Source organism: Falco cherrug, chromosome 4 (genome assembly GCF_023634085.1).
Source record: "Falco cherrug isolate bFalChe1 chromosome 4, bFalChe1.pri, whole genome shotgun sequence".
NCBI classification, from domain to species: Eukaryota; Metazoa; Chordata; class Aves; order Falconiformes; family Falconidae; genus Falco; species Falco cherrug.
The window spans coordinates 104,883,234-104,904,575 of NC_073700.1; the positions used below are offsets into that span (position 1 = coordinate 104,883,234).

General features: G+C 45.9%; 2 protein-coding genes across 5 annotated transcripts; one reads left to right on the forward strand and one right to left on the reverse strand.

Annotated features, from left to right (window-relative positions):
• Nucleotides 1-1,758: 1,758 nt before the first annotated feature.
• On the reverse strand, nucleotides 1,759-7,041 carry RPL15 (ribosomal protein L15). 2 transcript variants are annotated; one of them, XM_055706969.1, is made up of 4 exons: nucleotides 6,958-7,041; nucleotides 5,790-5,974; nucleotides 4,615-4,751; nucleotides 1,759-2,494 (listed from the first exon to the last, which is right to left on the reverse strand). In XM_055706969.1, exons 2-4 carry the CDS (start codon nucleotides 5,959-5,961, stop codon nucleotides 2,189-2,191), a joined length of 615 nt encoding a protein of 204 aa, XP_055562944.1. In that variant the 5' UTR covers nucleotides 5,962-5,974; nucleotides 6,958-7,041; the 3' UTR covers nucleotides 1,759-2,188. The 2 variants fall into 2 exon arrangements, with proteins under 2 accessions (XP_055562944.1, XP_055562945.1); XM_055706970.1 differs by having other exon boundaries at nucleotides 5,790-5,971; nucleotides 6,958-7,029.
• Nucleotides 7,035-19,554, forward strand: NKIRAS1 (NFKB inhibitor interacting Ras like 1). Of its 3 annotated transcripts, none has more exons than XM_055706968.1 (4): nucleotides 7,080-7,189; nucleotides 8,607-8,733; nucleotides 15,760-16,001; nucleotides 18,729-19,554. In XM_055706968.1, the coding sequence occupies exons 2-4, from the start codon at nucleotides 8,640-8,642 to the stop codon at nucleotides 18,966-18,968; spliced, it is 576 nt and encodes a 191-aa protein (XP_055562943.1). In that variant the 5' UTR covers nucleotides 7,080-7,189; nucleotides 8,607-8,639; the 3' UTR covers nucleotides 18,969-19,554. The 3 variants fall into 3 exon arrangements, with proteins under 3 accessions (XP_055562941.1, XP_055562943.1, XP_055562942.1); XM_055706967.1 differs by having other exon boundaries at nucleotides 7,081-7,189; nucleotides 8,540-8,733; XM_055706966.1 differs by lacking the exon at nucleotides 8,607-8,733 and having other exon boundaries at nucleotides 7,035-7,189.
• The last annotated feature ends 1,788 nt before the right edge of the window (nucleotides 19,555-21,342 follow it).

Below are 21,342 nucleotides of genomic sequence, written 5' to 3' on the forward strand. Positions count from 1 at the left end.
ACTCTTAAGGAACACAGACTTGCAATCATCTGTTGAACTTGCACAACAGGTTCAAAAATCAAGTAGGAAAGGAAGAGATCACATAAGTTTTCTGTAAGCTAACAACCCGAAATGAAAGTTTTTCTTGAACATTTCGCCTTTCAAAAAACAGATTGTAATAAAGATTAATTTGCCTTTCCCTCTTCACACCAATACTGCACTGCAATTTCCCCTCCTTCCAACCCAAAACGCTGTCTAGCAGAGCGTAAGGCATCTCCAGTGGGGGAAGATGCTGAGGCAATGATTTCCCAAAGACTTGGGGTGAGGTATACATACCCCAAGCTCCCCTTGAGGACGGTACCATCTGTTTCAAATTGCTGAGCTAGTCTAATAATACCATGCCCTCTTACAGACACTTTCATTGGTAGCTTTCAATAAATTTTGGAGGGGATGGTATTTCCCCCATTTTAAACTTCAAAAAGCTACAGGACCATGAAGGAAACCTCAGGAAGCCTCACTGCAGACACGCATGCAAGGTCTGGACCCTGGCAAAGGACAGTGTTTGTGCTGACTGCCCAGTCACCTGCTATCACCCCCACACCCCAAGGACAAGAGTCCTGAACAGCTCAAGACCTAGAACAGTGTCATCAGGCTCAAAGCCGTCACCTTCAAAGACAAAGAAATGGCCACGATGGCTAAACTGACACCACCTTAAGCCTTTCAACCTACAAAAGGGAAAGATCAGCTCCCTCTCTGTGGTAACCCACTCCATGCCCAGGGGAGCCCTCGTTACCCGAATCTGCTCCTCAGAACTTCCACCTCCTGTCCTACACCATCACAGGAGCCCCTTTCAAGAATACTACTGCTACTTCACAGCAAAGGTTAAAAAAAAATAATAAAAAATCTCCCTTCTTTAAAGGGGCTGATAGCACTTTTTAACAGAAGAATAATTTTTTTTTCATGTTTGAGCCAAACAAAACATATGAAAGGCTTGCCACCTTGAGCTGCTCTTCCTGGCTTGAAGAACACGCTGCCAAAGTCTCTTCTTCAGACAACCCATCTTCCTGCAAGAACTTACAGGGCAAAATAACTTAGTTGAAGGGCAAATCTTGGGACATTTAATTCAGTTCCCAGCATTTTATTTTTTTTTTATTTTTCCACTCTCAAAGTTGAAGCTCCAGTAAAACACAGCTGCTTCTTGGGTCTTTGATGGATCCCTTTTCCTACCACTATTTGACGGGCCCAGTACAAGACCTGTGGAAGGTAGGACAAGCATTCAGCTAATTGGTTTAACAGAAATTGCAGTTATTCTCCTCTCAGCGTGTATGTACAAGTTGACTTCAAGCTGAAAGGTCACACTTAATTTCACAAAGTACAGATGTATTTTAGGTTATTGTTATAAACTGTCAGGCAAATGTAATTACTCCTACCACCTAACCACACAGAGTAAATCAGGATGCAGCTCTTTACTACCGGAGAAATGTTCTCTGTTCTGGTATCAAAAGGCTGTTCTAAAAACAGTCTCCAATGCAAAATGTAAGATGAATGGCCTGGAATCTTGCACATATGAATACCGACTCTACAGTATTTTATTATGCAACTTAAAAACATTGTAAAGTTTTGCAAAGTGTCCATATTTAAAATACTGTGCACCACAATAGACAGAGCAAGCCTTACCTTTCTATTCTGTGCTTAGTCAATTTAGCCAATGTTTGCAGGTAACACAGGCTGAAGAGCTGGTTTTACACCGACGACATACAAAAAACAGGACTTGAAAAATAAAATTGCCATTAGTATTTAATAGTCTATAAAAAATAAACTAGGACTTTCAGTTTACATGTCATTGCACAAAATCAAAGCTGGCCTTCAGTCTAAGCACAGGACACAGAGACCCCAACCTACAGACAGTGAAGAAGTACTCTCAGACCAACAGAAAAAAGAACATGGAAACATGGACTAGCCTTTAGGCTTTCACTTCCCACTGCACATCTTTTCAGACTTGCCAAAAGTGAAACCCATCACAGAACTCTATGCTCAGGGCCCACAAACTTCACAAGTACCAAATTACATTTTCAAAAGCCTTTCAAAATATGGAAACTGAACTCCTGGAGAATTCTACACTTCTCCAACACAAACCAAGAAGCAGCAGAAGCACTTGTTAAATTCAACAACCCGCATCAGCTTTATTAGATCGTTACATTTACAAGAATCAACGGTAACGGTGCAGCTGCAGGGTATTGCGTCGTCTCCAGGCAGCACGACGTGAACCACCAATGGTGTGGTGAAATTTGTGGCCCTTGCCAAGACCACGACTCTTCCGCCCGGCTGATGTCAGCCCACGCATCTCTCTGTGCTTGTGCACAGGCTTGGTGATCCATTGGGTATCAGGGTTGCGTCTGATGGTCTTATGGAAGGGATCAATCAGGATCACTTCAAAAAACTTGTAAGTGGAATCTTCACCAACCCAATATGAGTTCAAGACTCTCAGAGCCCCACAATGACGACCAGCACGTTCCTAGAGGAAAAAATAAATGCAAAAGGCTGTAAAATCACGAATGCAGGACACTCTTCATGCAGAAAGATACAAATAACTCAAACCCAAAACTTTGTAGGTGCTAGAAATTTCGATTTGCCCTGAGCGACCCTTTCTTCCTAGAAGAGTTGTTTCCCTTCCAGATGCAAAGATGCAAGAAAAAGTAATAGCTGGAAGAAATGCTGTATTAAAAAAAAAAAAAAAAAGACTGCTTTGATTCCTACATGAAACAGGTTTTAAAGAATGTAAGGAGGAAGGTGCTTGGCTGACAAAAGAACTACTCTGTACACAGAAGCGCCCAATCAGTAAATACACAGGAGTTAGAAACAACTTTAACATGAAGATGAAAAGCACAAGCTGCACTTGGGGCCAAGGAATGGTCTTTTGCAGGAAGCTAGGAAAGGCCAATCAATTTGCACATCCAAAGCTACAGCGGAGAAAGACATTTCTGCACAGAATAAACCCATACGGATAGGAGAAAAGGAAAAGCTGATGTAACATGTCTTTGTTCCACTGCTGGCATATGAGTGCTTGCTATTCCTATCCTCACTTGTGGTTGGAAAAAGCAGTCTTAGTTTAGAAAACAAAACAAAGCAGAAAACATCAATTATGCAACTCCATCTGCCTCTCCTGTCAAGAATGGCTCTTATTTAAAACACTAAAAGTGTGTTTAATCATAGGATTTTATCATCACCATGGACAAGCATCAACCAATGGGGCCCACCCATCTTCTGTCCTAATGTGATCCTAACCTACAGTCTTCCACTGAATAGCATTTGACTACTTTCTGCATGTTGTAAAATTCCTTCAAGTCTTTGTTTTATTCTGTCATGTGAGAGCAACAGATACGTTAACCATTAAAACAGCAACCATCCTCTCAACCAGCTTCTCTGTGGGGATGGTAGCAACAATCCAGGTTTTATTTTTCTATCTGAAAAATGTATCCTCCAGGAAAGAACATGTCAAATTCAGAAGATTTAAAACTAAAACAGAGGGCCAATAATCTCTTCCATGAGCTGTCAACACAAGTGAGTATGTGATTAGCTATCAGCTATCTGGGAATGGCATATACAAAGTACAGAATTGCATTTTTAATTTAAACGCATCATCTGTGTTTCTTTCAAATTAGCATATCCCATTTATGGTTTAGTTTTTTTCCCCTTTTAGAAACCCCCCCACCATATTCAACTTGCTGAAGTAATTTAGGAATATTTTTGAAGTCCTGGGAACAGAAAAGTCTTCTGCTTCAAGATGGAAAGGCAGAAGAATGAACAGTCTCCATCTTTTCATAACGTCTCTTCTTTGAGACTGCAGCCTAGTATTAATTCTAACCTACTGAAAGCTTTTTCTAAAGGTGAGAACTCCATCTCTTCAACACTACTGCTGTGACATGAAATTTAAAGATCTCATTGAATGAAAGCTTCCATTTTCAGCATTTCAGCACGTAGCAACATCTCACCTAAAACCAAGTTAACCACCTATCTTTGTGCCCGTGAGGTACAACGATTTTTTTTTTTTTAAAGAACCAGAAGATCTCTGGCACGCTGCTTTCAGATCCTGTGATACACCTAGGTACACTGTGCAGTACTCCTAATACACAAACAGGTGCTACAGGCTTCAAGAGAGGAACTCATCTGTACTTTGTGAAAGGACCATTACCTAAAGCTGATACTACATACAAGATTGCAGGGAACACAGAGGTGGGATTTAGTGATGAGTGAAGTCTGACATCTAAGCATATTTGAATTTTTATTTCTCATGTCTAACCCTTTATTTCACTAGGGTTTATACTAGCTGTGTGCCTATTTTTCATTACAAATATTGTAGCATACTTCAGAAACATGTATGCACTATGAACTTCAATACACCACCTAAGCAGTACTTCCCCCCGACGCCATTCCTCAAGTCTGAATAGTTTTTTTCACTTTTCTCAAAACATCAAGACATTCTGATGCTTTCCTGCCACCAGTATTCAAGATCTTTTCCCCAACACGTTAACAAAACACTTGTTTGGGTTCTTTTTTGTCTCTTGAGTATTTTCAACTTTTACAGACTAAGACCTTCCCGCTGCCAAGTTTCTAAGCAATAACCAAAATAGTCACCTCTGCTACAGACTGAAGACTCCGGGCAAACTTCAGCTGGTTAACACCATGATGCACAGGTTTACCATAGGTTGCACCTTTTGGGACTGGGCGCTTGCGGCCACCACGGCGAACACGGACACGGTAGATAACATAACCTAAAAGAAATGGTGACAGGAACTATAAAAATTCTTAGCAACAGCAAGTGCAGATCACAGCAAGACAATTTTGATACTCATACTGCATTTTCAACCTCAAAAATTTCACATGGAACAATGCAAAATTAAGTCACTATACCAGTCCTCACTGAAACCTACAACTGGAGGTGGCTAGCACAAGATGTTTTTGCTATTTTGTTATTTCCATTACAACTCAGTAAGGGAAGTGATGTCCTGGTGACTATTTTTCACTTCCAAACCAGAGCTTATGGCACATGCCTACTATCCAGGTCCAAATATACCAAGAACAGCTACATTTTAACACACACACACACACAAAAATAAAACCTCTCCCCAAAACACACCACAAAAAAACTACCCCACACCTACAATCCCATATTCTGATAGTAGCATTCAGAAAGCACTGAAACACAAGCCATCCCCAAACCCTGCTGAAATGTGACCACTGAAAAGGAAACTAGACGAACTTCACAAACAGTAACAGAGATGTAGACTCTTAGCTTCATATTTTCATAGTGACAAACATACTAGGATTTGCTCAAGTTACAGATGGATGGCCACTTTCCCCAGGTTTCTTTCACTGACTGTTTTCTAATGACAGTCAGACTATGTCATCTTTACTTAAGCACATGCAGCTCTAAGACAGTCAAAGTAACACATAACAAAATCTGGGCAGAGAAAGGACACCCCCAAAACGTAGGATACTAAAAGCACTGGTCAACTCTGCAGTACTAACCCAGCAGAAGAATTAAACATAAAGCCCACTTGATCTCCATCTGCCAAAACGGCCACAGAAGGCATGAATTCAAAATGACATAAAGTAAGGTTTCAGGCTGTGCGCACTGCTACCAGTTGAACACATTTATAATACTAAGTGCATTTCAGGCAGGACACTTCAGTTTCCTGGGGAATACTGGAGATTTAGATTTTGTTATTCTACTACCACTTAAGGATGCTGACATAAAACTTGACCACTCCATCATGAAGCACACGGACTTCACCTCTACATCTCATTACCTTGCTTAGCCTTATATCCCAGTCTGCGAGCTTTGTCTGGTCTGGTTGGCCGGGGAGCTCGATGCAAGGCAGACAGCTGGCGATACTGCCAACAGCGGACACGAAGGAGAAATCGCATCACATCCGACTGCTTTTTCCTCCATAGCTCCTGGATGTACTTGTAGGCACCCATGTTTGTCTACCTGCTGAATTGAAAAGTCAGTCAAAAAAGTGCACCAAATCCGATTCCAAATTTGAACAGCTTCCAACAGAGACACTGCATAAAACCATACACATAACCCCACTGAAACACAGGGTGCTCTCAAGCTTCTTTATACCACTGCCACATCTGGTAACACGGTTCACACTTGGCAGCCTCCAACAGGACACATGGCAGTTACTGTTCTCGGCAATTTTCCTCCTTTTCGTATATTCTTATGGGTTGAATTCCTCAGCTGAGAATTTTCTAATGTGTATGTCAAATAACTATCGATTTTGGTAGTAACATCTGAAACAAGTTGTACATATTAATCTATAAAGAAGTATGTGACTGTGCATGGCGTGGTCTTTATTCTTAACACTGTATACTTAATTATCCCCCAAAATCCTTTTCGCTGTCACACACCTGCAGCAATTAGATGCAGGTTAACTCCATCAAATCCCCACCCAAATCACCATCAGGAAAACGCCGCTCGTTTTATTTGCACAAAAACTCCCAACAGTCCATCTGTGATTTTCCATACCCCTTTTACGACTCTGCCCGCCTACTGCCTAGTTCTTGCCATCCCAAGCTACCCTTCTTTATCATTGCGTTATGGCTACGTTATGGCCCAAAACGCCACAAACCAACCGCAAAACCAGAGTCAAACCAGGAGTCGCGACCTGCAATCAACCTGCACCCGCGACGCTGGCCTCCCGCTCACACCAGGCAACCCTGGGCCCGACGGAGAGTCCTCCTCCCCGCCCCACATCCCGAGCAACCAGGCCAACCCGACGAGGCGCAGCCCACGGGCCTTCCATCGGCCTCCCGGGGCCTGCGGGCCCCAGAGGCCCAGCGCCGCGGGAGCAGCTCTGTCGCCCCCCGCTAGGGTAGCGGCAGGCGGGCGCAGCTACGGGGCGGGCGGATGGCCGCCTCGGGCCCAGGATGGAGCCGGATCAAGGAAAAGGCCGAACCCACTCGAGCCCTCACCTGATGGCTCCCAGTACCGGAAAGGAAGAGGCCCGCTTCCCACAACCCCTGGCGGCGGCGCCGCGCTTCCGGCGGCGGCCGCGGGGCCTCATGGGTAATGCAGTCCGGAGGCAGAGGGGCCGCCCGCCCGGCCCCGCCCCGCCTTGGCGCGGCCCCCGCGGCCGCCAATGGGCGGCAGGAGGCGGGGCCCGGCCGCACGACTTAACGGGGCCCGGCGGGGAGCTCTGCCCAGGTGCGCGCTCGCGCTGGGGGGAGGGGGTGGCAGCCCCGGGGCGTGCGGCGCGGCCGAGGCGGGGGGCTGGTGGCGGGGCGGGGGTTTGCGGGCTGGGGCACCTCCGGAAACATCCCGTGTCCCCTGTGAGAGCCCCAGCCTTGGCGGGAGGGGGAAGGGGTTGGCGTCAAAAAGTTCTTAAAATCCTTAGAAAAAAAACTTCAAAAAATTCTAAAAAAATAATAATTAACACCCCCATACTATTAAATCATAAATCCGAGCGGCAAAAAAAGCCCTAAAACCTTTTCAGCGGCGGGGAAGGGGGCCCAGGTGCTGCAGGCCTGGGGGGGGTCCCTGGCCGGGTGCCTGTGGCCCAGCCGAGGCCCTGGCCTGGGCGTTTGCAGTGCCGGTGGGCCCGGCCGCGTCCTGCCTCCCCCCGGGCCCGGCACCGCAGGGCTGAGTTTGCGGGAGCAGGGAAGAGGCCTGGCGCTGAGGGGTCTGCTGTCCCCCTCTCTGTCCCCCAGCAGCGTCCCCAGTTTGCTGCTTGGGGGGGCTGTGGGGCCCTGTTGGGGCACCCAAATGGGAATTGGGCTTTGTCCAGCCTGGAAGTGCCCCCCAGCCTCCCTGCAGCGGTGGGGTGACCTTCCTATTTTCTGCAGAGCACCCTGGCTTGTGAAGCGATGCCTGGTTAAATTGGAATTGAAGCAGGACAGCGCCAGCCCCTCCTGCCCTCCGAAAGGCACTCTTGGGCTCACTCTAGCAAACCAGTCTAGAGAGTGAACTGGGAGCTGGGGCTTGCTGCCTGGCTGTGGCTCACTGGCAGAGAGAACTGCCCCTGGCTTCTGCAGGCCTCCTGCTAAAACCAGCCCCCACCCATCCACACTGGTTTAAAGCAGACCAAAACACCCGCTTTTGCATTCGCTTTCCTGTGCTTCTGTCTCTAACTCTCCTGTTTTCTAGCTCCTAGCCTGTAAAAGCTAGAAACTTTCTGTGCGTGAAATAAAAGGGGAGGAACTGCTATTTTGTCATATTTCCAGGAGCTGCCCTGATACTGCCAGATACCATCAGCCCCGCAGCAAAACCACTAAGACCAATAAGGCAAGTCTTGTGGCATACACACACGCCAACAAACACAGCCCCTGCCCCAGAGGGTTTACACACTTCACTACTCACAAACTCTCTCCCCAAGCTTGACAGGGCAAGCGTCAAGGCTGCAGGTAAGCATCGGCACCAACGGCAGCAGCCTAAAAACTTAGAAAATGGTGTGGGAGGAAACTAGTCCTAAAAATATCAGTCGCTGGTGAGTGCCTGGGAGGGAGCTGTGCCGCCGAGTCACCCGCTGCTTCACATTTTGCCTCTCGCCTTTTGTAGGCTTTGCTTCTGTCTGGTGCTGAGCTCTGCCACCGCGCCAGGCTAACAGACTCCTGTGTCTGCACAGGGCTCACCCGCTGACTCTGCCCTCTCAGGAAAGATGGGAAAGGGCTACAAGGTGGTGGTTTGTGGAATGGCTTCAGTGGGAAAGACTGCGATTTTGGAACAGCTTCTCTATGGAAAGCATACTGTTGGTGAGGTATTTTTCTTTCGGGGGTGTGTGTGTGTGTGTGATTGTTTCCTTTTCCAGCATCTTGTTCTGTGTGGGCCCAAAAAAGCCCAAGGGCTATGAACACAGAGGTGAAGCAGGAAATTAATGTGGTTTTGTTGTATCTCTGGGCAGTTCTTGAAATTCATAGTCCCTTACATACTGATATTTAAAAGAGGCTTATATAAAAAACCCTTTCCGTGATGTTCCTAGTTACAAAATAAGCGAATGTTTAGAAAGAAACAAACACAGAAAGTAGGTGATGTGCTGTCTGTTTACCTAAGAAATATCTCATTCCCTGAAAGATGCTGTCGATGCCTGAAAAATAAATAGATGTCACATGATGAGTGGAGAGACTGTTTTGACTTTTGTTCCATCTTCTTAAAGCTTTATTTTGCTTGGCTTTGGCAAGTGTTTAATCAAAGTGCTGGAAAGAAAACCAGCTCAGCTTTAGGTCCCAAGTTCTGTGCTAAGCTTCAAGGGCCAAGCTTCTCGGGTCTCAGAGAAGTCCTACTGCGGAAAATGGACTTGAGAGAGGAGCATGGGATGTCTGAGACTTGCTGTGCACAAGAGAAAGGGAATGAAGGCAAAGCTGGCTTGTTTCCCTCTGTTTCCACATGACTTGGCTTTGAGAGGAAGGGCAGTGATCTGCAGGCTGACAAATTATTCCTGCCCCACCCAGAAACAGGGGGTGGCACCAGAGGTGAATCTTGGGGCTTTGAGAGAAGACGTCTAGTCAATCTGTATCTTTTCCTTGGGCTGATGAATTACATGTTGGGGTGAGTTTCAGGATAACCACTAGGCTTTCTAGAACGATGCTTTGCACGCACTGTGCCTTTAAAATGCGTGGATGGGAGGAATTTGCTGGCAAAGCGTGATACAGAACTGCATGCTAATACCCTTGTTTAGAAGGAGGATTTCCTCTAATGTTGCAGCAACATCTGTTTCCAGCATCTACCGAGCCCTATGCACGTAGCCCTGTGTAGCTTTCAGTGTGAAGGCTGCAAAACCTGCAGGCTGAAGGTTTTCCCCTTTGCTACTGACCTGCCTTGCACTGGGCTGGGTGCTTGTCGGAGACACCCGAGCAGCATGAGGAAGGCCACGTTACTTAAATCGTATTGCCTTGCATTACTTCCTGCCCCGAGCTCCTATTAGTGATCCAGGCAGGAAGGATATTTGAGTGTTGCTGATCAGAGGAGCTATTTATGGAGCCAGCCATGTACACGATTATACAACGTCATGGGTACTGGCTGACATAACCAGAGGGAGGCCCCTTGCCTGGGGTTTAGCTGCCCGTGTCCCCCTGTTGCTCCCAAATGCTCTGCTCCAGCTCAGCCATTGCACAACATAGACTTTTCCCCCCCTTCTCTTAGGAAGATCAGTTTTCCTTTCCTGCAGCTCTGCTGTCATTTTTCGGCGTTAAGCGTAAGGGAGCGGCTGATAGCGGAGGGGGAGTGCAAGGGGAGAAGGAAGAAGGTAGCCTCCTGTTTTCTATGATTTTGGTCAAGTCTTATTGCCAGGACATTTGAGAAAGAGGGCAAATAGCAGAGTCAAGATCAGAACATGGAGAGGGCTCATATGGAGCCACTGGAGCCCTAAGGGACAAGCACCCATGGCCTAGTGCTTTTGGTATCACCCACCTTGTGCCATCAGGCATGTTTTGGGGGATGGACGGATACACTGGTGTTTCTGGCAGTCCCACTGAGCGGTCACTGTCCTCCCTGCCTTTTCCTCAGCCCACAGGCAGTTCTGGCAGAGGGTGCCTGAAATACGGGCTGGTGAAAACGGTTCCCAGAAGATCTTTAGTTACTGCTCCAGCCTGTATTGGTTTAACTCTCAAACTGTGGAGGCAGGACACCACTGTGAGGGCCTCGTTGGGCAAGGACAGAGTTTGAGAAATGGTGAGTCTTTGAGTGCTCCTTAGTTGAGCTGCTTTAAAATGCACAGCCCCGTTGCTGGTGCTGCAGTTGTAGTGGTGGCCCCTCCACGCTTAAAACATGATTACCGAATCTCAGTCCTCGTTTCCTAAAGCTTGCGAGCTCCAACAAGCTGACATGTACATCTTGGCTGCTGGCCTTTTTGGCAGGAGGCGAAAAGGACTAGTGTGTTTGCTGAAAGCCTGTCTGTTCAGAGCCAACCAGCAAGGCAACTCACTTGGTACGGCAACACGGACACAAGCTGTTTCAAAACCTGTGCTTCCTGACTGACGTCAGGAGCAGCTCTGCGGCTGGTCTGAGGGCCGGGAAGCCAAGGGGAGGACTGCCAAGCCAACACGCAGAGTTTCTCCATTCCTGATGGCATCTACATCCACCTCCTAGTGACAAGAGGAGCGCTCGAACTTGGTTGTAGGCTTAGAGCACAAGCACATCCCCTGAGATGTCCCAGCCACTGACACAGGGGTCTCCTCCTGGCTGTAAATCAGCCATGAGTCTATATCAGTGCTCATGTACCTCCTGTTGACTTTCCTGTCAAAAGGAGTGGTAGCACAGCTGCTATCAGGGAAGTGCTTAGTGTCCTTGGAGGTTTCACACTGCTATATAAAGCCCTCGGCTTTGAGCCTGTGCTCTTGGCTGTGTGTTTGGTGATGGTGCTTTAAACCCAGTTGTCCTGTTTCTTTTCCTCGAAAAATGTGCACCTTCAGCTCTCCCTGGCTTAGTGTGGATGAAGTCCCTAAATGCTGCCATTGCTTGCATGGTCAGCAGCTAACGCTGTTGCAAAGCCACTCAGACTGCTTGAGGTCAAAGAGGAAAAAAAGTACTTGAGAGGGAGGAATACCCCCCAAAATGGAATATGTGTGTCCCTGGAGCATGTGAGCAACAATGTGCGGTACTGGGCTTTGTGCTAGGCTTTAAAACTGCAAGAGGGGCTGTTTGCCTCATGCATTTAGGATGAGAAAGGAGAGGGCAAAAAGGTGAGAGATGCTATCAGAGCCATGTAAAGTAACGTATGTATTCCATGGCAGCCTCTCTGGCTAAGCTGCTTACAAGGAATCAGAGAAAACCTGAAAGGAGATGTTTGAAATTGGTGCACACTTAGCTTTGAGTCACGTAGGGACCATATTGCTGTAGTCAGGCCAAATAGTTGTTAAGGCTTGCACATATGTATGTGTCTGCCTGGTAGCTGGGATGATCTCTCTTTTTGTGGCTTCAGTGTTGTCTTTGTCCAAATACTCCATGTTCTCTTGCGCTCCTGAAGAAAGAGGGGCCAGTCTTTACTCCTTGGTCATGAAACAGGTCCTTGACTGGCACTATTGCCCTGCTAAATACCTGTGGTACCTGGCACTGCTTGTCTGAGCTCTCTTGAGAAGGCTAACAGGAGAGCTGTTGGCTGAACTTTGGCACAGGACATGTCTGTGAAGAGGATAGCTATTTTTCCTTAAACAGTGTCTCTGTTCAGTGATGGTGCAGAAAGGAGTCTTCCTTCTGCCTTTAAGAAATCTCTGGCCCTTCAACCTATGGTAAAGCTTATCAACTCAACAGGAGGAGATGAGAACTCTTCCTGGAGAAAACACGATTTTCCTTACCTCTGCCTCCTGGCTGTGTAAATAGCTAGTATGGTCAGGTTATTCACGAGCAGCTACTTCAAATCATCTTACCAGCTAGGAATGAAAACACCGTATATTACTGTGGTAGAACCCATAATGAGGGAATGTGCCTCACTTGGTCTCAGTTGGAGGGGTTTAGTGTTTTGGCTTTCACAGCTCCAAAGATGTGGAGGCTAATTAACCAAATTATGCATTCTTACATCTTTGTTTTTAAAATCAAAACTACCTCCTGATACAGCTGCAGTGATGTTTGCATTTTAGGAATAGATGAAAATGGAGCTGGATGTATGCAACTGAGAGTCACAACCATAGCTACTGGTTTGGTGGGACCTGTACTTAACTAGCAGCTAGATCTAAATAGACCAGCTCCTGTTGAGGCCTGTCTAGCTCTTCTCTGAGCCGGGGGTCCTCTGATATGCTGTCATTTGATATCTAAGTAAGCAAAGCTTGTTATCCTGCAGTTTACAAACATAAGGGATAGCAGGCTTTAGGAGGTCTTTGCTACGTTTCTGCTGGAGAGAAGGAAGGAGAGATTACATAGGAGATCTTCAGAAGTACTCAAGATGACACAAAATTTGCACTGCATTTATGTTCAAGACTCACTTGGGAACTTCTGAAATTCCATCCATCTTGAAATTTTGCTTTATTCGGGTATTTGCAATATCTCTGTCTTGCCTAGCCTGAGTGTGCAGTATTCATTAGTATCTTTATCTTTTCCTTGCTGGGAAACCACCAGGGGTAGAAACGCCACATAATTTATAACTGAGGCTTCCCCTTGCAGTTGCTTTGTGGCAGCCAGCAGTCAGTAACAAAGACAAAGACATTTCTGCCTCTCCCAAGACTTGCGCCAGCTAAGCAGGTGCTAGAGAATGGCATCAATCTCCTGTCTATTCCTCCTTTCCGTCCCTAACTTTTTTTCATCTTTAGTTTCCAAAAAAGCCATGAGATCATTCACTGTCTTGTTAGTTCCCCTTTCCTCCCATAGCTTCTGAACCTGAAAGCTGGTTCCATGTGCCCGTTCACCTGTCTCACAGCAGTAGATATCTCAAAATATGTTTCTGGAAATTTAGAAAAACTGATAGCAGGAAAGAGACGAAAGGCCCATGAGGAAAACCTAATTGAGCTGGCAGCAGTCTGCAGGGCAGTAACTCCCCAGTCCCAGCTGCCCTTGACCACCCACGTAGCGAAGGTGGGAGGACGCCTGGGCATGCCAGTGAAGGAAAGGAGAACCAGGATCCTTGTGACAGGGAGGATGGGATGGTGCCAGACAGCTTCCTAGGACACTAGGCTTTCCTGACTCGTTTTGCCACTTGTACAACTTGCCCGGTGTGTGTTTGAATGGAGACCGGGCAGGTGCTTGAATGGGATTGTACTAACAAGAAGTGTAAATATCGTTGTCAGCAAGATGTGGCTGGCACACGGTCTGATCTTTAGAAGCAGGGCCCAGAATAAGGTGATACAGGTATGTCTAAAAATTATCTGTGTGTGCTTAGGAATCTGTTTGCATATACTCCCTCCCCCAATGTACACAGGTGAAATTTCACCTCTGGAATCTGACACCGATGCATAAATGTCAGCTCCTGCCAAAGTACTCCCCCATTTCACATCAAAATTTGTTGCTCTATTCTGCTGACTTAAGTTCCAGGCCTTAATTTTTCCTTCTCGTTTTCGAGTAGGATATTAAAAGACATAATTTTCACTGCTACTTTTAATGCCATTAGGAAGAGACTGTCACAGGAGAACGTGACATATTAAACACTGTTGAATTACAGTGCAGCATTTAGATGGTAAAAACCTGTACAACGTTATTCATTGCTTTCTAAAAAGAAGACTTAAGTACTTATGGTTCATTCCTTCTTGCCAAAGTACTATTTACTGATGCTAGGTATTTCCTTGACCTGTCTGTACAACGCAATGAGGCAGAACAAGAATGTAGTGCTGTATCTATACAAGAGAGCTATATCCAGGTAGGGCTCTGTTACTACTTCTGTCTTTAAAAATGCCTTTGCAACACATTCTCCAACCACACAGAATACATTTGCGCTTCCTCTTTTTATTAATCTTTGTTTTGCCCTTCTGCTCTTAGTTTTGCTCCCACATATTAGCATGGCTATATTTGGAGGCAAGATAAATTAATTTGTTGCAAACCTCATAAGAGTTTGATCTATGAAGACTGCACAGAGAGGGGCAAAAAGAACAGCTTGTGCCACTTTCCTGCACAGGAATGCCGCATACATCATGGGAAACCATCAGCGTGGGTGGAATGCTTTAGCTTGTTTGTCAATGTGAAGTATTTTGAATAGTGTCATTGAATATAGCAAAATCCTTATTTTCACAGGCCAGATAATCCCTTGTGTTTTCTTAAACAATGCACTAATATGGTCTCTTTTTGGCAGACAAAGAGAATAATGCAGGACTCATTACTGTAGCCCTGCAACGACAAACAATTCATGTATATAGGAGTGCAGTGGAGGCAAAAATGTGGCTTGCAGAGGTTTTATATGAATACTTAAAACTGACTCTGAAAGTGGCCCAGCTACACTATACATAGTTTGTTGGGACCTGTAACCTTATGCACCTGCATCTAGGGCGAACACAAAGCTAAGGTGATCTATGTGTTTTCAGGTTTAGCTTGGAAAAAATTGTTTTAATTAGTACAAAGTAAGCTGTCTTGAATTACTTCATGATTACCATGGGGAGAGGAAGGAGCAGATAGTTACCATGGAGCAGGTGGTATAGATATGAAAGCTTGTTACCTTGTGCCTGCTCTTACCTTGCAGTAAACGAGCTTGCTCCCATTAGCATATCTGAATCATTTTAAATCCCTAAGGGATAGAAAAAGCTCACTGTGTGTTTGAGTAAATACAGCATGCAACTTTGCTTACATGCAAACACCCCCTTCCTCTTCTGGCTTGATTTCACTTGTTGGTTAGTTGTACCACCATTACACATTCATTTCCAGAATTATTCCTTTGGCTCCTGCTTCTGCCGTATGATCCAGCTTAGTATGAAGCAAAGGAGTAGGCTCAAGATGTTTGTACTTGACTATCTGGTGTTCTTTGGCTCTTCTTCCGAAAGGGTACGTTCGGGCAGGCCCGTTTGCAGCATGTTTGGCACAGAACTGGTACACTGGGTGGCTGGAGTTTGGGAAACCTGGGGGAAGAGCTGTATAGCTCATCCTGTCCTGAATGTGCATGTTGTATAGATCAATTTTACAGGCATAATCATGTGCTCACATATTATATGGCTGTATTTATGCAGTGTCACTATTGTAAATAGCTGGTGGGGTGGTGATCTGTGGATACAGTGCTTCATGGGGATGTCAGGCAAGGTTGAGTCCAGGTCAAGTCACTCTGGAAAACATGCACTGAAAGCTGTTGTGGGGTAAAATTGTGCTGTACTGCAAATAATTCTTATAGCTGTGCTGTACTTAACACCAGCTGAACTTTTCTGCTTGTTCTAAAACAGGCTTAGAAGAGGGTGCCACAATGGAAGATGTGTATTTGGCGTCGGTGGAAACAGACCGAGGCGTGAAGGAACAGTTACGGCTTTATGACACCAGGGGCCTGCAGGAGGGGGTAGAATTGCCAAAACACTATTTCTCTGTTGCTGATGGCTTCGTTCTCGTGTACTCTGTGACCAGCCTCGAAGCTTTCCAAAGAGTCGAACTGCTCAAAAAGGAGCTCGACGTCTTTAGAGACAAAAAGGAGGTAAATGCACAGTGCCTGAACTGCTTAGCTTATCGCTGTATCAGTGATAAGAAGTTAAGGTTGCAAAGCATAGATCTTGTTTCTATAAAACTTGCATACAAAGGAAAAGGAACGTACCCGCAGCCTTGGGCAATCCAGCAAAAGGAGGCTTTCTCGTGCTGGGGAGGCCTAATTCACATGCTGTGCAGGTCATGCAAAAGAATGTGGGGCTTTTTTTCCTCCTTACTTCCGCTACTCAGCTAAAATTCAGTTAGCTGAATGCACCAGCCAGGACACTTACGACTAATAAAACATATGGTCTACAGCAGTGCAGTTCATATGGTTTTTTTAGATATTGTACACGGGAAGTCAAGTGCATAGAATAATATAACGAAGGGCATTATCTTTGTTTGCTTTGTATTCATGTATTTGATGGCTTACAAACTAGTGTAATTGACAATGGGTCTCCCAGACATTAGTCAATTGGCAAAGCAGCTTTAATGTATTTTAACAACCATATTGAATCAATTCGATTGTGTGAAATGACTGCTCTATTTTCCCTTAGAAAGCAGCTAGTGTTTTCAGCTGACAGTGTTCCAGCTTAGCTAAACAAATATAACTTGCATGTGGCATTAGCATTATGGCTTTTCCTACAGTATCTTTATATTCTTGAGTAGTTTTCCCAGTTCAATGTCTTTAGCCTACAGCTTTCCAAATGTCTGGTTTATGCTGTTTAAAAAAAAAATAAAATATGTGAAAAATTAATTGGATAATGGTAGGGAGAGACTTTCCAAAAATGTAACTTGTTTAGTACCAACAGCACACAGGGTGGTGAAGGAATGCAGCTCCAAGTTTGACAGCAGCTGAATGTGCAGTCACAGGAGAGGTATGTTAGCTGGTGTAAGCTGCAGACTGTCACGTATATCAGGGATACAGGAGTCAGCCATAACTCCCCTGCAGGGCAAGGAAAGGTGGACAAGCAGGAAAGTTTTCCCAGGCGCTGTGTTTTGTGAGGGCCCAGATTTCTTTACAGCATGTTGTAATGCAGAGAGGGAGTCACAGCCCCAGCAGGATCTGCGTCCCTCTCTTCTGCGTTGCCTGCCAGAACTCTTTTCTCTCATTCAGGTATTTTGGAAAACGACCGATTTGCTTATCCTCTGGGAAGGCATAAAGTTGTGATCTTGACTGAGGATAACGTAGTCAGAAAAGTGGTGCCCACAATAAGCTAGATATTTTATTGCTGTGATTTCTAGTCCTTATAAAACAGGCTTTGAAGCATAGAAGGTGAGGAGTCCTACCTTAACATAAGAACAGCAGACTTAAAGTATGGGCTCTGCTAGAACGCACCCTTAACTGAATTAGGGATGTCTCTCCACACGTGGTGCTTCTGAGCTGGCAGAACTTCACCTTGTTGAGTTGCACAGTCTGCTCTTGTGTGGCAGATGACAGAAAGCACTGATGGCTGATTCCTTGCCTCCGCTGGCTGTGGGGGCTCTCCAGCACGCACCTTAAAGCCTGGCCAAATTTTATACTAAATAGAGGTTGTGTTCTCTCATACTGACAGAGCTTTAACCATAGGCAGAATTCAGTTGGAGCATGTGGTAAATGCATATGAAGATTATGGTTTCTTTCAAAGCCTTCACAGAGGTGAAAAAAAAAAAATTCCAAACACCCCAGGCTGCTATAGAAAAGAAAGGAAGTCTCAGACCCCACAGGAACAGGACAAACATCTCTAGCTGGAAAGAAACAGAAGACATCCTGGAGTTAGCCTGATGAACAGGAAAGAGCAAGCAGGTGTGGCCACAACAAAAACCCCAAATCATCAGCAAGGGAAGACTTTATCACTTGATCTTTGTCAAGTGACTAGTGTAGAGATGAGACCAGAGCTTGACTAAGGACCTTGAACTATAAATACAGGCATGGTTTCCCCTAAGAGCTGATGGTGGTAAAACATTTTTAGAAAATCGTTAACTTAAAATAAGCAGGAGCAGTAACTCTACGTGGCCAGCACTACCTTCAGCACCTCCTGGAACTGGGGAGGCCACTAAGCTCAGCCACACTGTACCTGATAGATCCTTACAACTCAAGACCTGCCTTGATACAGCAGTGCTGCTCTAGTGAGCTAACCAGCTGCTCTTGAATCTGCTACTGAGAGGGAAGTCCTGGTGCTTACCAGACCCTTTCAGTGACAGAGGACTGTCCGCTTAAGTCCTAGTGGCTTACCCTGCCTGTGGGGGCTGGCAGAGGGCCACGCAGCCCGGCAGCCTGCCCAGGCTGCCTTGTGGCAGGCTTGGCTTTCTTTGTATTGTGGACTGGGGCTTGGGAAGAAGCAAGCTGGGCAAAATCCACAGCTGTGTGCTCCAGCCTTTCTCTGCTGCCATGCATTTTTTCATCTCTCAAGCATCCGCTGCTGTGACCTATTCAGATGTCACGCTCTTACCATTTGTCTAGGGCAGCTCAATTGCCAAATACATGGAGAATAGGGCTGTTTAACTTTGGTTTTCTTGGCAATTGGAGGGAGAAGGGGAGGTCTTGCATATCCTATAATTAAAACCAGTTCCCAGCCCACAAGTAGATGAGGCTAATTCAAATCCCAGACCCTGATCTTCCAAACTACTTGCAGCTTACCTGTGCCAGTGCTAAGTTAAAGAGCAGGTCTGAACTGTGTTGCTACTTGCCCGCTGTTTAAAAACATTGCGAATGGTGAATTCTTTCAGTGTAAAGCTCACCCTTTTGTTTTGTTTGTAGGTAACTGTTATTGTCTTGGGAAACAAAACTGACCTCCTGGACCAAAGGCAAGTGGAAACAGAAGCAGCACAGCAATGGGCAAGAGCTGAGAAAGTGAGACTGTGGGAAGTGACTGTGACAGATCGGAAAACACTGCTTGAGCCCTTCACCTTCTTAGCTAGCAAACTCTCCCAATCCCAGAACAAATCAGCATTTCCCTTGCCTGGAAGGAAGAGCAAAGGGAATAACTGTGATAACTAAGCTACTTTAGCATCGTCTGCTGCTGCTAGGTCACAGCCTAAGTCCTCTCTGTGCCATTTGCTTCTCACAGTTTCACTTAAAGCAATAATCTCATTCAGCAATAAAATCAGCAAGCTTATGGCTAAGAGGTATCCTTCCTTCTCGTGGACTTGGCTTGCAAAAGTCACTGTTGGTAAAAGCCTTAAAAAGCACTTCATGAGACAAGTTATCTTCCAGTAAGGGTTATGGAGGAGGGAGGGACAGGTGGATGCCTCTCTAGCAGGGGCTTTGACTATGCCTAGATACAACCATGCTGAGGGACAAATCAACAAGCTTATCATCAAGCAATCCCCCTGCAGATCTATAGCCTCTAGTCACAGGTAGTACTAGCTGCAGTAAAGCATTCAATTTGGAGAGAGACTATGTTTGAAACTGCAACAGTCCTTTTACCTTTACCTTAAACAGGGCCACAGGGCTTTTTGATGCTGCAGGAGGCTGAGGTCAGTGTGTTGTTGCAGGAGAAGGGTCTGAGGTAGGAGGAATAACTACCAGCAGAACTAGCTGCTGAAGTTCTGCTAGTGTCTGGAAGAAGAAGAAAAAAAATAAATCTTGTGGGAGATACTGGAACAGGCCTACCCCAACATGAAGCCTGTCAGCAACGTCTGGCAAGTAATGCTTTTAGCTCAGGAATTTATTTGTACAAGCCAGAAAAGCTCTCAGAGCGCTCATTAATTTAACTGCGACCTGAAGGACAACATAGCTGTACATGGTTTTGTTCCAGCATGTCCAGTACAAATCAGTCACATTCACGTAGGTGATAATTTTACTGAGAAATTATACAGAGCAGTTTTGTATGCAGGAGGTACTGCCCGGGCTCTGCTTAGTGCATCGCGTACTCCTCCTACCCAGCTGTTCGGCCAAGCTGCAGGAATCCGCCCTCGGTGCGAAGCTACAGGCCAGGTAACAACTGGGACGAAGCGCTGTACTACTTTGTGAGAGGGGGCCAGGGAGCGCAGGAGGCTGCCTTTTGGGAACACCCCCACGGCAAATGCCCAGAAATACCTGTACAAATGGCCTCGGTCTTAATACGCCACACCTTGTCCAGCAGCACAAGCACAACTGTACGTGCTGTATTTGACTCTCCATGCTGGTAAACCTGTCCTGCAGGCAGCTGCTGTCTGTCCTAGCTCAGCCTGTCAGTAAACTAAACAAAATTGGAAATAGAGGGACAGAATGAGCAGCCGTTCCCAGAGGGACTGGTGAGCTTTTGGCCTCTGACAACCTCTTACACTAATTGATACTAGATTTTCTTTATATTTGAAGACAAGAGTAGGGAAAGGGAGAACCCAGTTCCCTCATTTTCCACTACATTAATGTTGTTTTGAACAAATATTGAGAATTTCACTGTGAGTCAGCAAAACCATGACCAGTATTTGCACTGTCACACCATAACTGCTAAATAGTAAGTGTGCTTAATGAACACAATTACACTGTGTGCTTATAGCATTGCTCTTCCTGAACACCGACAACTAAAGTCTGTCAGCATTACTAATGGCAGAGCAGTACAATTCACCAAGAATTAAGCAGGTATTCCTACCTTTATAATGAAGGTAGACGAAACTGTTTATGTGCTTTGCTCAACGTAGTTTGGATTGCTGTGGCCGAGGAGTAAGATAAGAGAGCAATTACGAATGAGCAAGCTCTTGTAATGCCCGGCTAGAAACAATTCTGTTTCCATTGCAACACTGCAGCTGAGTAAGCACTATAGCACGACCTCCCCCAGCCTAGCTAGTAACAGTCATTGTCCCCAGCGATGCTGCAGAACACTCCCTCCTCGCTCACTTCCTACCACACACGTGTACTCAAGGCTTCTCCCTGCCACTGAAGGCTCCGCAGCTGCTTGCGTGCTTGGGAAGTGGGGGTGATTTCCGAGCAGAAGTGGTTCAACTCCTTGCTACGACTTCTCATCAAGGAATTGGTCATGCTCCTCCTCTTCAGGTCTGCAGAACCTTTCTAGAAAGGACTCAATTCAGCATTGGATTAATCAAAACAAGCAAAGACCTCTGCTAACCACACATTGTGGCTGAAGCTGACCCTTGAGCCAAAGGAGTGCAGGCTGACAAGTCACAATTAACTTAAAATGCTTTGAGATGGAAGGAACAGAGATGACTGGTTCCTGCCCACTTCTGCACCCAGACTCTGTGCCAGTTCCACTCCCCAAACTGATGTCGTGGCTGCCAGAGCCATGTTGTACGAGAGCAGCTTGCTCATTTGCTCCCCTGGACACTCAGGAATTGACCGTGTTTTAAGAAAGGCAAGAGGAAAGGCAATATTCTAAATGACTGTGGCCATTTTCCCGAGCAGGTTACATAAAGGCAAACACGTTGTCTTTGAT

What these genes read in the sequence shown, in the direction of transcription:
- RPL15 (XM_055706969.1), bottom strand. Translation starts at nt 5,961, where the DNA reads ATGGGTGCCTACAAGTACATCCAGGAGCTATGGAGGAAAAAGCAGTCG. An exon ending in GGGATATAAGGCTAAGCAAG is followed by an intron (nt 4,752 to 5,789) that starts GTAATGAGATGT and finishes CATTTCTTTTAG; the next exon opens with GTTATGTTATCTACCGTGTC. An exon ending in GTCTTCAGTCTGTAGCAGAG is followed by an intron (nt 2,495 to 4,614) that starts GTGACTATTTTG and finishes TTTTTCCTCTAG; the next exon opens with GAACGTGCTGGTCGTCATTG.
- NKIRAS1 (XM_055706966.1), top strand. Translation starts at nt 7,048, where the DNA reads ATGGGTAATGCAGTCCGGAGGCAGAGGGGCCGCCCGCCCGGCCCCGCC. An exon ending in CGGCGGGGAGCTCTGCCCAG is followed by an intron (nt 7,190 to 15,759) that starts GTGCGCGCTCGC and finishes GTTCTAAAACAG; the next exon opens with GCTTAGAAGAGGGTGCCACA. An exon ending in TCTTTAGAGACAAAAAGGAG is followed by an intron (nt 16,002 to 18,728) that starts GTAAATGCACAG and finishes TTTTGTTTGTAG; the next exon opens with GTAACTGTTATTGTCTTGGG.